Source organism: Nesoenas mayeri (genome assembly GCF_963082525.1).
Source record: "Nesoenas mayeri genome assembly, chromosome: 24".
In the NCBI taxonomy this organism is placed as follows: domain Eukaryota; kingdom Metazoa; phylum Chordata; class Aves; order Columbiformes; family Columbidae; genus Nesoenas; species Nesoenas mayeri.
The window spans coordinates 4,540,745-4,555,160 of record NC_137546.1 but is presented as its reverse complement, the minus strand read 5'-3'; the positions used below and the strand labels follow the sequence as shown (position 1 = coordinate 4,555,160).

General features: G+C 43.1%; 1 protein-coding gene across 3 annotated transcripts in view; it reads right to left on the bottom strand.

Moving 5' to 3' along the window:
- PRDM2 (PR/SET domain 2) overlaps positions 1-14,416 on the bottom strand; it is a 40,048-nt gene that overhangs the window by 16,775 nt on the left and 8,857 nt on the right. The window contains exons 1-2 of one of the 3 annotated variants that reach the window (XR_013923264.1): positions 13,611-13,642; positions 187-297 (exon numbers count right to left, since the gene is read on the bottom strand). Coding sequence is in view for 1 of the 3 variants with exons in the window: in XM_080358741.1 (XP_080214867.1) it covers positions 187-297; positions 13,873-13,999 (238 nt within the window). In the remaining 2 variants the exon portion in view is untranslated. Of the gene's footprint in view, positions 1-186; positions 298-4,684; positions 4,742-13,610; positions 13,643-13,872; positions 14,000-14,416 lie in introns of those variants that run through there. The other 2 variants (XR_013923265.1, XM_080358741.1) reach the window with 2 other exon arrangements.

Below are 14,416 nucleotides of genomic sequence, written 5' to 3'. Positions count from 1 at the left end.
GTTATCAGAGCTACATGTTTAATGACATACTTCTCATATCCAAGTTCCTTACTAAAAGTTTGGGCAAACTATATAAACACGTACACTTTGCTACACTAACATAACGTGCCAACATATTAAACATGACCACAAGTGGCCTTTGATTCAAAGAGACAGAAGGAGAAAGTCAGACACTTGAGAACTCACCCTCTTTGGAATCCCTCATATCTGCAGAAGGAGAGTCCAAAACAGCCTTTTTCTGGTTTGTATCCACTGCCTTCTTTCCCTTGTTTTTACCTTCCTGAGTCTTTTTCTTTCCTAGGGAAAAAAACAAGGAACATTGATTATTCTTGTCCAATAATTTTTAGTTTTCGTATTTGAGCGGCACAAATTAAAAATCACCAGCTTTGGAACATAACACGTTTCTGTAGAAACCCTGTTTTCCTGAGGAACACAAAAGATAGATCAGTAAAAAATACATAGAGTTCAGATCAAGCAGTAAGTCTCTATAGAGCTCAGAAGAAATGAAAATTAAAGATAACGATGAGTTTCTAAACACCTAAGACTACAAAATACTTTACTCTCTCTCAAAGCAAGAACAGACGACAACAGAAATGTATTTTCCAGAGTTAACAAGTTCACATCATACAGTTACCCAATACCTTCGTATGGCTATTAAATTACTGTATCACAGAATATTAGGCATTGGAAGGGACCTCGAAAACTCACACAGTCCAATCCCGAGCTACAGTAAAAACAATGAAGTAATAATATTATGAGAACATTAAAAGCAGCATGATCTTGACCAACAAGGCAGAGACAGTAAAACCAAATTAAATGGAACTAAGTAACAGTAAAATACAAAGTTATTTCATCATGTCCACTGACACAAATACATTTGCTAATGCTTTCTATTACCAAAATTAAGCAGCACATATTAGTTGCACAGAATGAAGAACACAATGGGGATCAGGGCAAACTGGCACTATGCAAAGACCCCACCAGCGACGCAAGACGTAAAGACATCAAAAACTCAATTTACCAATGCACTACACAGTTCTACTGCTGATTGTTTCCATTAAAGATTCAGTCCTATAACGTCGAAATTATGATAAGGACTGTGTAATAATAAAATGAAACTTCAAGGTCTTCCAATTCAGTTCATCAGAAAGACCAGGTTCTCCATACAGAACGGGTATTTTATATATAACACTGAGGTTGAAGCACCAGATTCCTCTGAAACTTCACACTTCCAAAACACACCACCTCTCAGAGAAGAGAATTGTCCAGAAGCAGCCATCCAAATTCCTCCTTTGCTCCCTCTAACGCACAAAATGCTATTTTTTAACACATTGACCCTTCCTTCTCATCAGCAGTGTGCACCATAGCCCTAAATCCAGCTCTTATTTAGAAGCACATCCCTCCAACTCTCAATTCTGTCAACAAGTTCCTCCTTATTTTTTTTCCCCCCCTCTCAAAAATATTTTTCACATCCTGAGCCAAGAAATTGAAATGCCTTGTAAAAAACGTTCCTCTGTTCAAACTGAAAACTGCCAAGTACGCACCCGTCCCATGGAACGGATCAGAGACAGGTCGGCTTTCAAAGGAAATGCCTGTTTTTACTTGAACATTCTATTCTATTTAGATAATTGTATTTCCTCTCAGGGAGCTCAGATTTCACAGGCTCTCCCCAAATTCCAGTGTGGTTCATTTTCACGTGTGTTATTATCTTCTTTTTTTTGCCTTCTTATTCAAATTTAACAACTTTTAGTCTGAGAAAAAGTGACTTGGAATGAATTTTTGTCACCTTTGGAAAATATACACACATCCTTCCTAAAGTGACCTAGGAATCATCCCATAATATCCTCAAATATTACAATAATCTCTGTGTCTAAATTTGCCATAAGGAAGCAACAGTGGTTTATTTGACAATACAATATTCAACTATATTTTATACCGAACACCTGCAAGTTGTCGGAAGATTCAGCGTGTATTTTAGTGTTCACACAGGCACAGGGACCTGAAACGCATCTTAACCTGACAGGCTACTGAATGTTCAATTTGAACAGAACCTTATATTGTTATCATCTCTAATGTTTGTAATTACAACCTGCAGTACTAAGATCTGAGTATGAAGGATTTCAAACCAGTTTCCAGAAATATCTGCCAAGCCACCTGAAATCCCTCTTGAAACACAGAGTAACACGATCAACAAGCAGCTCCATTTCTAGGTAAAGGATTCAAATATGTATTCTAGGGAATCAAACATGCATCACACTCCACCTCAGGAGCAACGTAACCAAACACACTGAATTGCTAGAACTCGTCAAGAGTTCTCCACTTTTTTTGCAGACTACTTAACATTTGAAGACCAACATCACTATCGTGACTGAAGTGACAAAACTCTAGATTCATCTCTCACTTCCACGTGTGAGATGGAAAGAAGGAGGAAAAAACTGATCCACAGTCCCCTCTCCCTGACCCTCCAGATTTTACCAGATGGTGCAGCCTGATGGTTTTGCAGATGAACTCACTGGGCGATTCTACATCCAGTTCTACAGCAGCACTGAATTTCACAGCATAGTGACAGGTTACTGTAAAAGGCTTCAAAGCAAGACCAAATGTATTGTTTCTTATAACAAGATTAGAAATCTACCGCGCTGTTCAAAGCGTGGGGTAGAATATGTAAAAGCAATGACTAAAATCACTCATAAATGCTAAAGTAGGTTTTCCAAAGTGTCATCCATTTACAGAATATAAAATTTATGATACCTGAAATTCAACTATCACCTGGGAAAGCACTAGAACAGCAGGATTTGTATGCAAAATTGGGTTACTTAAGTCACATACTTCCTTATGCTATTGATGGAAATATGATCATTTGCAAGTTCTCTTGTCAGTCTCATCAAAAAAACCCAAGATGCAACCTGCTCACAGATATGACTGCAAATGTTTCAAGTTCTTGGCCTTTAAGCACAAAACACATTTGAAGAGAGGATTCATTTAGCACTTACTTGCCCTTATTCAGAATAGCGAGCAAAACTGCTTGCGTACATACACACATCAGATTAATTTCTGACATATAGCAACTAGAGATGCCAACTGATTTTTGGTATTTTCCTTTTAGCAGCTTTAGCTTGTTCATTTTCTAGGAGGCAGCTTTCACAGAATCCCAGAATGTCAGGGATTGGAAGGGACCTGGAAAGCTCATCCGGTGCAATCCCCCCATGGAGCAGGAACACCCAGATGAGGTTACACAGGAAGGTGTCCAGGCGGGTTGGAATGTCTGCACAGAAGGAGACTCCACAACCCCCCTGGGCAGCCTGGGCCAGGCTCTGACACCCTCACTGAGAAGAAGTTTCTTCTCATGTTTAAGTGGAACCTCTTGTGTTCCAGTTTGAACCCATTACCCCTTGTCCTGTCACTGGTTGTCACCGAGAAGAGCCTGGCTCCATCCTCCTGACACTCACCCTTTAGATATCTGTAAACACTAATGAGGTCACCCCTCAGTCTCCTCTTGTCCAGCTCCAGAGCCCCAGCTCCCTCAGCCTTTCCTCACACGGGAGATGCTCCACTCCCTTCAGCATCTTTGTTGCCCTGCGCTGGACTCTCTCCAGCAGTTCCCTGTCCTGCTGGAACTGAGGGGCCACAACTGGACACAAGATTCCAGGTGTGGTCTCCCCAGGGCAGAGCAAAGGGGCAGGAGAACCTCCCTCTACCTTCTAACCCACTCCAGGTACCATTGGCTTCCTGGCCACAAGGGCCTAGTGCTGGCTCATGGTCATCCTGCTGTCCCCAGGACCCCCAGGTCCCTTTCCCCTACGCTGCTCTCTAATAGGTCATTCCCCAACTTACACTGGAACCTGGGCTTGTTCCTGCCCAGATTCAAGACTCTACACTTGCCCTTGTTCTATTTCATTACATTTTTCCCTGCCCAGCTCTCCAGCCTGTCCAGGTCTCTGATGGCAGCACAGCTTCCAGTGTCACCACTCCTCCCAGCTTGGTGTCATCAGCAAACTTGCTGATAGTGCACTCTATTCCCTCGTCCAAATCATTGATGAATATATTGAATAATACAGGCCCCAGCACTGCCCCCTGAGGCACTGCACTAGATCCAGGCCTCAACTGGACTCTGCCCCATTGACCACGACTCTCTGGCTTCTTCCCTTCAGCCAGTTCGCAGTCACCTCACTACCCGCTCATCCAGACCGCACTCCCTCAGTTCAGCTGTGAGGATGCTTTCATTGTATAGAATAAAAGAATCCACTATACTCAAGCATGGCAATGACTGTCCCAGATGCATCCATTTCATGGCCCTGAGTGTTCAACAGCAGATGCCTAGCAAGAAAATTAAAGAATAGAGTAACAGTGATATTTCACTGGTATGCTCTCCCAGCTTTCATTTATCTAGAGTTCTGGAACTTTTGAAGATATTTAACAGCTTTGATAGACTTTCCTGCATGAGTTTGCAAAGTGCTTTTAAAATCCATGTAGACCTGCAAGATTTGCATCTTTTTCTTCCTGTAGATTTCCAATTAAAAACACGACCTACTAGTCTGATATAAAGAACTTTAACGAGCAGCCTGAGGTCTGTCGCTTGATTTTTTTACAGTTCAAGAACTAACAGAGGCCCAAAGGTGGGGGGAAAAGCCTCAGAATCCAGAACCTGGTGGAAGCCTGAGTATAAGTACACACGTGCACTTACCATCAGGTTCCTGAAGGGTCCTACATGGCTGCTACTGCCAGCTGGATCCTCCACTTGGTCTAAACAAGAAAGATACAGGAATGAAACACAGGGAAAGTGAAATGGAAACAATGACAAAAGAATAAATGAAAGGTAGAACTTAATATATGCGTATGTGCATTAAAAGAATCGCAAAAGAAAGATGCAAAGGAAAATGAATGAAAGAAACAGATGGAAGTAGCTACTTGCCTACAGCAACAGATCAAAGGGGAATGCATCAATTTTTGTCTTGCAACTTAACTTTTAAAGATGGTTCTTTTTCTGTCCTTTCCTTCACTTACATTGTACATAGGTCAGCACAAGCATTATTTGCCTGTACACCTGTACAGTACCTGTATAACATTTAGCACAAGCATTGCAATAGGCACAGGAGATCTCATGCTGCTGCCACCACCCAGATAATTGGCTGATACTTATACTGTAGTCCCACCTATTTCAGAATAGTTCAGATGACAGCAGAGTAAGAATTTAAAAGACATAATCTTTATTAGCCCACACTTCATTTTACTGATCAAACCAAGATATCTCTAAACAACATACAGTTATCTGTGCTCCTGTTTTTGCTGTTAGCCAAAATACTAATGGAACAGTAAAACAACTGGTGGGATGGGATAAGCATGCTCGGATACTGGGGGGAAAAGTTAAACACAGTCTTTCCACACACCTGGAGCTGAATTCTCTAATTAAATATTGCTAAATTGTACAAGATGCTATTATCTTTAACAACCTTTAAGTGCAGCACCAAACCTGCTCACAGTTAAGATCACAAAGTAAGGAGGACACTCACATCTGATCACTTACAAGAAATATGAAAGACAGACTTGTGCCTCCCCAAAAATCTTGGGTTAATAAGTGAAAAGAACACAACTACCCCATGCCCCGTCCGTGCTGTTCCTTACAAGTGCCACAGATACCCACTCAAATCTCAAGAGTTCTGGAAAACTGAGAGGCTGCCTCAGAGACCCCTTGAGAAGTCCTCGCAGAGCACAGACATACACACCATACATAACACAACAGAATTTTAACTTCTGACTCCTGAAAACCATGAGAATAATTCAGAGCTACACAAGATCTCAGTTCTCTGTTGTCAATCTTCCCAAATTTAATATACCAAACAATGTAAAAGGTGGAGAGGCATAATTTATATAGCTATATCCTTTGGAAAAATCTTGGAAATCACCTACAGCCAGTTCCTATTCCTGTACTATAACAGAGCCAAACTGGCAGGAGCGGTGCACATAGGCATGGGCTGTCCTGCAACAGCCTCACCTGTGCCAAGCAATGCTGAAGGGACCCAGGAGGGATCTTTCCAAAGCCAAAATTCCAGAAGCAAAGTCTCTGAAGAGAAACTGCACACCCCGTTGTTTCAGATAATGCTTTCCCTCGCTGTACCTCACAACTCAGTGACCAGCACTACTGCTGTGTGGAGACCACAAACAGCAGCAGCAGAGATAAATGGCTGCTTGACATGAAGAATAAAAGCTCATTCAGGGAGCAAAGGTTCTTCCGTAACTTTTTCCAGCACAATTTGCATCTCTTCTTCCTTAAAAAGACACTTCCGAGCTTACACAGTAGAAGCAGGAGAAAGAGGAACAGAATAAGCACGAAAGACAAACTTCGCAGTAATTCTATTAATATCAAACTGCCCTTTGTATAAACATATTGCTACACATTAACCATCACTTCACATACAAATAGTAGCATTTTAATCCCTGCGTTTTCCAACCAGACTACAAATGTTGCAATAAGGTCTCACCTTGGGAAGTTATTTCAGTACACCTGAAGACAGATGCACATACACCTAACTGTATTTGTGTATTAAAATACGTTTGTGCCAAGCACTGAATACCCGCTTTGCAGAAAAGAAACAGAGCAATGCATTTACAGAGACTGTTAACATGACATTTGCATAACAGATGAACTTGTTGCCATGGAAAGTGTAAGAAAATTTTGAGCTGGGCTATTTAAAACACCAACTTCTGCAAATGTTTGGCAAAGACTCCACTTTAATGATAGCACTGAAGATCATGTTACTGGATCTTCTTGTTATATTCATCTCCAAAAATTGAAATAGGAATTGTCTCCAGTCTTTTTCATATTCCTCAAGTTTTGGAAATTAAACTACATAACAAAAAGAGGGTCCAAAAGTAGTTTCTATTATCTGTTTGCAATAGTATGCCAACCACATTTGCAGTATCTCATTCAAATCCTTAATATGTTGTGCCTTCTAACCTGAGTATAGACCATGGGAAGTCTTAAGTTTATAGACTATGAGACTTACTCATCCATTGCGACTTCAAGTAGTACAGAATGTTACCTAATAATTACAAAGTATGGCAAATAAACACCCACAGGGTTTAATTCTATGCAATTTTAACCCACATGAGAACTGTGATAAAACAATTAAGTGTAAATAAACACAGAGCTTTTATCTTAGTAAGATTTTAAAAGGTTATTTCTGCCTTTACGCCGATATTTCTAAAACTAAAATAGCAGATATAGAGTACACAACACGCAACTGGACTTGCATTAGATTTTCTCAATCGCTCAATGTAGTTGTGATTTTCTACCTCCTACCCACCCTAATAACACAACCGCCCACCATTCGCTACTAATTTCTAGCAAGTTACTTAATAGCAAACCACAGCTACCACGGGCACAGCCAACCCACTGCAGAAAATATAATAAATCCTCTGCAGTTACGTTCCATGAGCTTTTACTTTGCCCAGTATTAAAACAAAAGAAACAGCAGAAGAAATGGCAGCTGGCATACACATCTTCCAGAAATAACTGGCGTGGCTATATTTAGCCAGTGTTTATGTACAATTCAGTTAAAAATAGAGCATCCACATTTTGTATTTAAATACAGAGCAGTCAACATTTAAATCTCAACTTTAACAAATGAGCTTTTACTTGAGTCCAGAAAATGTTGCTTCTACATTCACTTTAACTCTCCCTGACATGTTTTTCTAACCCTGAAATTAAGCTACACTCAGATAATTAAGAAATTACATGCATTTTGACAGCATCATTTGCAAGATAATGCCAATGGGAGACCTCCCATGACTACTTGTACCACAAAGTTTAAAATTATCACTATTAGATCAGTCTGCCTTTACCTGTAGTAAATAACCCCAATATTTGTCATAGCCCTATTTGGATCACTAAACGTTTGAGAGAGTTAGATCCAAAACCCAGTCAGACCACAAATGTATTTGCTTTCCACTGAGTTAACCGCTACATTTGAGATTAACCTGTTTAGATCAAATTACACTTTAAAGTTGTAGAAGTTTTTTTGCACACATTTTCATAGCATAAAATGTCAATTAGAACAGAATACAAATATAAAATGTTACTGAAAAGCAAAATAGACGTTTTAATTTGCAGGCAAACAGCCAGAAAACACAGAGCTCTGGTGTACGAGTGGCAGCTGACGCTCAACAGTGAAGGATTTGGGAGCCGCAAGCGAAGGCTCAGCACAAAGTCCACTTTGCTTCTGCGATCCCTGATAAGGGCCCGTAAGATCGGAAGCACTGGACACTTTGCTCTTTACCTGTCACTTGAAATACAACACTCTGCAGGAAGTCTCTTTTTTTTTTGCTGAAACTTAGTATGACCTCCTCCTTGGTAAAGGCCCAAGACAACTCTAATACTTGGCAGCAATACCACCGTTTCCTTTTCAGAGCATGACGCCATGGCAAAGGTGTTTAACAGCCTGATACCAGTGCAGATGAGCTGCTTTGCACCAGAGCTTAATAGCCAGACATTACGATTCCAATTTTACCAACAAATTAAGGAAGTTTGAATTGGACTTGGTTCTAAATAAAGGTGACGCATGAGATAACTGAAGAAAATTTGTATGCATCAGGTCACTTTCAGAAACACCAGGTCTTTCCCATTCAACAATCCAATTGTTTCTTATGGATTGCCAAAGAAAACAAGATTCATATTTGCCTAGACTCAAGCGAGCATCTGGATCTCGACGCAAGTTAGAATAGATGTAGAGCTGCCTGCCCATTTCCACGGCATTTTGCAGTAATAATCATCAAGATGATAGATTTTCAGCTATTACAATACTCTCACTAGAGTAAATTTATGTCAATCATCGCATTAATAATACTGCCTCTTTGAAGTCTTAAAGCATTAATCATAGTCTATCACTCTTGCAGAGCTCTGATAGAAAGTGTAACAACAAAATTAACTCTTAACAGCAACCCTGGGAAGCTCAGAAGAGCAGCTGAGGGTTTCACTCTAAACAGCTCACACGCACTGGTGACCCAAATAAATATTGTGCTTGCTTAGTCCGGGGGAAAAAGTTTATAAAAGCTAAGTAAATATTTGCTAGTGAATATCTGATGGTCAGGCATTATCTAATTTCTCAGCTACAAATATTGAAATATCCGTGAGGCTTATTTCAATAACTGCTAAATCCCAGTAAAAACTCAGACTGCTATAACGTTTCCTTGAGGAACTTGACACAGCGAGTGTGGGCCAGTGAGAATTCTTCACAACAACATCATTCCTGTCAATCTGTGTAAAGTTTTCAGAAAGAACAACAAAATCAATCTGAAGGTTGGACAGACTGAAAAAAATAAATACACTCTGGTCTGACAACCATGTCTCCTTTTTGTTCATTTGGAAAATGCGCTAAGTTAATAAGTGGAATATAGAATTTCTTTGTCATTTTGCAGTTTTGTAATTCAGTGACATGAGGGACTTTACGAACAGGAATTACCTTACAAAAGAGATCACACAATTAAAGAAAACAGTTCTCAGACCGCGCCTCCCCCCCAATGGAGTCTGCATCTCTTCCCATAAATAAATCAGCTATCAAAACTTTGTAAGCATTTGGTTGAAGTTAGACATGCTTGACTATCACCACATAACAGATTACATGGGGCATCTGTAGATAAGCCCTCAGTGTAAGACGTTCACAGAATCACAGAATGTCAGGGATTGGAAGGGACCTGGAAAGCTCATCCAGTGACAATCCCCCCATGGAGCAGGAACACCCAGATGAGGTTACACAGGAAGGTGTCCAGGTGGGTTGGAATGTCTGCAGAGAAGGAGACTCCACAACCCCCCTGGGCAGCCTGGGCCAGGCTCTGACACCCTCACTGAGAAGAAGTTTCTTCTCAAATTTAAGTGGAACCTCTTGTATTCCAGTTTGAACCCATTACCCCTTGTCCTATCATTGGCTGTCACTGAGAAGAGCCTGGCTCCATCCTCCTGACACTCACCCTTTAGATATCTGTAAACATGAATGAGTCCCCCCTCAGTCTCCTCTTGTCCAGCTCCAGAGCCCCAGTTCCCTCAGCCTTTCCTCACACGGGAGATGCTCCACTCCCTTCAGCATCTTTGTTGCCCTGTGCTGGACTCTCTGCAGCAGTTCCCTGTCCTGCTGGAACTGAGGGGCCACAACTGGACACAAGATTCCAGGTGTGGTCTCCCCAGGGCAGAGCAGAGGGGCAGGAGAACCTCTCTGACCTACTGACCACCCCCTTCTAACCCACTCCAGGTCCCATTGGCTTCCTGGCCACAAGGGCCCAGTGCTGGCTCATGGTCACCCTGCTGTCCCCAGGATCCCCAGGTCCCTTTCCCCTACGCTGCTCTCTAATAGGTCATTCCCCAACTTATACTGGAACCTAGGCTTGTTCCTACCCAGATGCAAGACTCTACACTTGCCCTTGTTCTATTTCATTACATTTTTCCCTGCCCAGCTCTCCAGCCTGTCCAGGTCTCTGATGGCAGCACAGCTTCCAGTGTCACCACTCCTCCCAGCTTGGTGCCATCAGCAAACTTGCTGATAGTGCACTCTATTCCCTCATCCAAATCATCGATGAATATATTGAATAATACAGGCCCCAGCACTGCCCCCTGAGGCACTGCACTAGATCCAGGCCTCAACTGGACTCTGCCCCATTGACCACGACTCTCTGGCTTCTTCCCTTCAGCCAGTTCGCAGTCCACCTCACTACCTGCTCATCCAAGACCGCACTCCCTCAGTTCAGCTGTGAGGATGCTGTGAGAGACTGTGTCAAATGCCTTACTCAAGTCAAGGTAGATCACGTCCACCGCTCTGCCATCATCCATCCATCTTGTTATGTCCTCATAAAAGTCAATGAGGTTGGTCAAGTATGACTTCCCCTTGGTGAAGCCATGTTGACTGCCCCTAATGACCCTCTTACCCCTGAGATGCCTTGAGATGGCACCAAGGAGAAATCGTTCCATCAGTTTCCCAGAGATGTAGGTGAGGCTGACAGGTCTATAATTACCCGGGTCCTCCCTTTTGCCTTTTTTGAAGACTGGAGTGACATTTGCTTTCCTCCAGTCCTCAGGCACCTCTCCTGTTTCCCAAGACTTGGCAAGCATGATGGAGAGCAGTCCAGGTGTGGTTGAAAATAGCAAAAGAAACACATGCAACAATTTAGAATTTGAATAACCAAATAACGCTTTTTTTAACAAAGATCTGATAACTAGCACTGAGTCCTATGCTGCATTGCCAACCCCCTTCAGGCCACGTGCTGAATTCTTCTAAGAAGTTCTGCCTTCTTGCTGGCATCACCAGTCAGATGCTTGTGAAGACAAAGCTGGGGCACCACAACAAGGCTGGGGTACCACAACCACCAGGTGTCTGATCTCAGCGCCAGTACAAACACAAATACAGGATAACCCTCAATAAAGGGGACAGACCCCCCCATTGCCACGAGCACCTGATGGCACCTGGGCACGGCCATCACCACCTGCACACGTGCAAACGTAAAGGGAACGGAGCCACATCATACATCTGAGGCTTCTGCAGAAGAAACGAACCCTACAGCCTTCCCCAACCTTATAATTACAGCAAAGAAGTAAACAAGTTTCTCACTGTTCACAGAAATGATATAACCTGACTGCAGCAAAACCCACATTTTTTGTAATAAAATATCTGATGGTGCAAAATCAAAAGTTTACACTTAAAAATATGGAATTTTAGGGATCAATGCATGCGATTTGGTGCTGAATTTTGTTTTTTCTTAATACATAAAATTTATTTTTTTTTACCTTTGAAAAGAAGGCTTATCTTCTATTTTTAAAGCTGTAGGCAGGAGCAATGCTGGAATGAATCATAGCAGCTTCACTCTGCTGATGGGGAAAGCTCAGAGCAGCAGCTATCACAGAAACTGGGGGTGTTGCTCTAGAAGATGGGAATTTAAAGTAATACAAGTCTCCTATTCAAAGGGCCCCATTTATGAAGGAGAAAAGCAAATTTCTGCTGGTTAGAAGACCTCAAATACATTAGATTTTCACCAGATAGAAGCTGCCATGAGAATGCCTACAAAAGTATTAAACAACTGCAAGGATTTCTGTGGTCACAGAATTTAACCTGCCCTTTTCACCTTTACATTTCCCGTTCCTGCAGCAGCAATTTGACACTGTTTCAGCCACACAGACAACAGAAAATCCAGTATAATTGCAGCATTTCTTTAGAATCTGTGAAGCAGAAGCCTAAAGGTTTATATAGGTCTGAATGCAAAGTGCAACAAGGCACAATAATTTTTTACAACCGAAGATAATTGATTCATAATTTACCCACCTTAATCTCACACTATCTCTGGGACAGCACTATTCACCAAGAGTTACACTATAGTTTGTACTCTCCCTGAAATCTGATAAGAGCCACGGGGAAACAGCAACATTATGACAGCAGTAGAGCCATTTACGGTAGTAAAGTTTTAAAAGATTAGCAATGGTTTGAGACTTCAAAACTGTACTAGAATAAATAATCATCAGGGGCTGTCCAAGATATAGGCGAGCCCAACTCAGGCGTTTTACCTGCGCTACAATACAAGACTCTATTTTCAGAGGTGACACAACTGTTTTTTTAAGAGGTCATTTGGTTTCGTGACAGGTTCTCACTCAAGTTGCCTTATGCAGCACGTGCTTTCGGTAAAACGAGATTACACGCACATTTAGGAAAAAGCATAATGCAGTCTCTGATTTACCGAGTGTTACTTGTAGATGGTGATAAATATGCTTTTCATTACATGCAGCAAAATAAAAATCAGTGCTTGAGTTTCAGTTTGTATTAGCTTAACCTACAAACTACAGTACAAAACCAGAACCAATTGCGTTGCACTACTTCTCTCTCCCAGCCCCCTCCTCGATCTCTAAAATAAAAAACCTTACATAATAACCGTTCTCCTAAATAGTTGAGCTTGTTCCCAATGTGAGTTCCACAGTCGACTGCACTACGAGTAAAATCAGGCCCTACATTTTAAGTTAAAAATAAAATTACCATGACGCCATTTAAAATATTATCTCCTTTCCTTCTTTGGTTTGTCACCTCCAGAGAATCCCAAAATACAAATATTCACTTACAAGAGGAAATCAATACCCTTATGCTACAACTGCAAATATTTCCTTTTTCTCTTTATTCCCCGTAAGCGATAGCTTCTATTGAGATTTCGGCCCAAAACGGTAGCCAAAATGTCAGTTATATAAGCCCATGTGTGCAGGCACATGCACTCTAAAAAATATTGCTACAGAATTAATCACGGAACAAATACTGGATGTCTGGTTTGACATACACAGTCACATAAGGACTAATGCAAAACCCCTCCGAAATTCTTCTCCCATCTGCCAGAGTCAGCCAAAAGCAGTCACTCATGTTGCCTGTAAAATTTCATCTACAATATCCTAAAAATAACATTAAAAATAAAATAAAGCCCACAGAGAAAATAACAAAACCTGATTTTTTCGTTTGCAGCAGCACTCGACTGAAGTAAATCAGAATCCTTGCGCCTGACAGAAACTCCTTCCTCGGCGAGACCTCCCCCGGTCACGCCGCCTGTAAATAATTTCGTCCCCCCCGCAGCTCCCCGTGAGGAGCTCACCCGGCCCGCACCTCCCGCAGGCCCTGCACGGAGACATTTTTCCTCCCCAGCGCCTCTCCCACCACCTCGGCCAACTTTTCCAGCCGGGCCGGGCGGCGCCACAACTTCCACGTTCCGCCCCGCGGGCTCGGGAGGGGGGGGGGGAAGGTCACGGCGGCCGCCGCCGCCCACCTGGCAAAAGTTTGCGGGTCGCCCCCCCCGCTCCCTTTGGCCCCGCTCCCCGGCGCCACGGCCGAGCGCCGCGGGGGCAGCGGCGGGCGGGGAGGGCCGTACCTTTCTTGGCTTTCGGGGAGTGCCGCCGGCTCCGGGCGCTGGCTCGCTCTTCCTCAATAGCGGCGGCTATCTCCGGGTCGTCCTCCCCATTGTACCACACCAACAGCTCCTCGCCGGGCGCGATTGGCTGCCGGGAGAGAAGAGAGAGGCGCGGAGCCAATCAGGCGGCGGTTTGTTGGCGGCGGGCCGCGGGGGGAGCGAGACGGGGCGGGCGGAGAGAGGCCGCGGCGGCGCCGACGGCGCTGCCCCGCGCAGCCCCGCGCGCCAAGGGTGCTGCCGCTCAGCGCCCCCTGGCGGCCCGGAGGGCGCGCAGCGCCCAGCTCCCCCCGCCCCGTGCAGAAACGGGGCAGCACCAACAAGCCCACCGAAAAACAGCTTTATCTGCCAGTATTTTTAATTAATAACATCATACACCATTATTAGCCTTAACTACAATCCCCCTTTTTCCAGGGCTTAACGGACATTGTGGAGATAACACCCTATTTTTAGGGTCATGACATTAGAGCCAAGGGTATCCTTACACTTATTTCAACTCTGAAGCCAA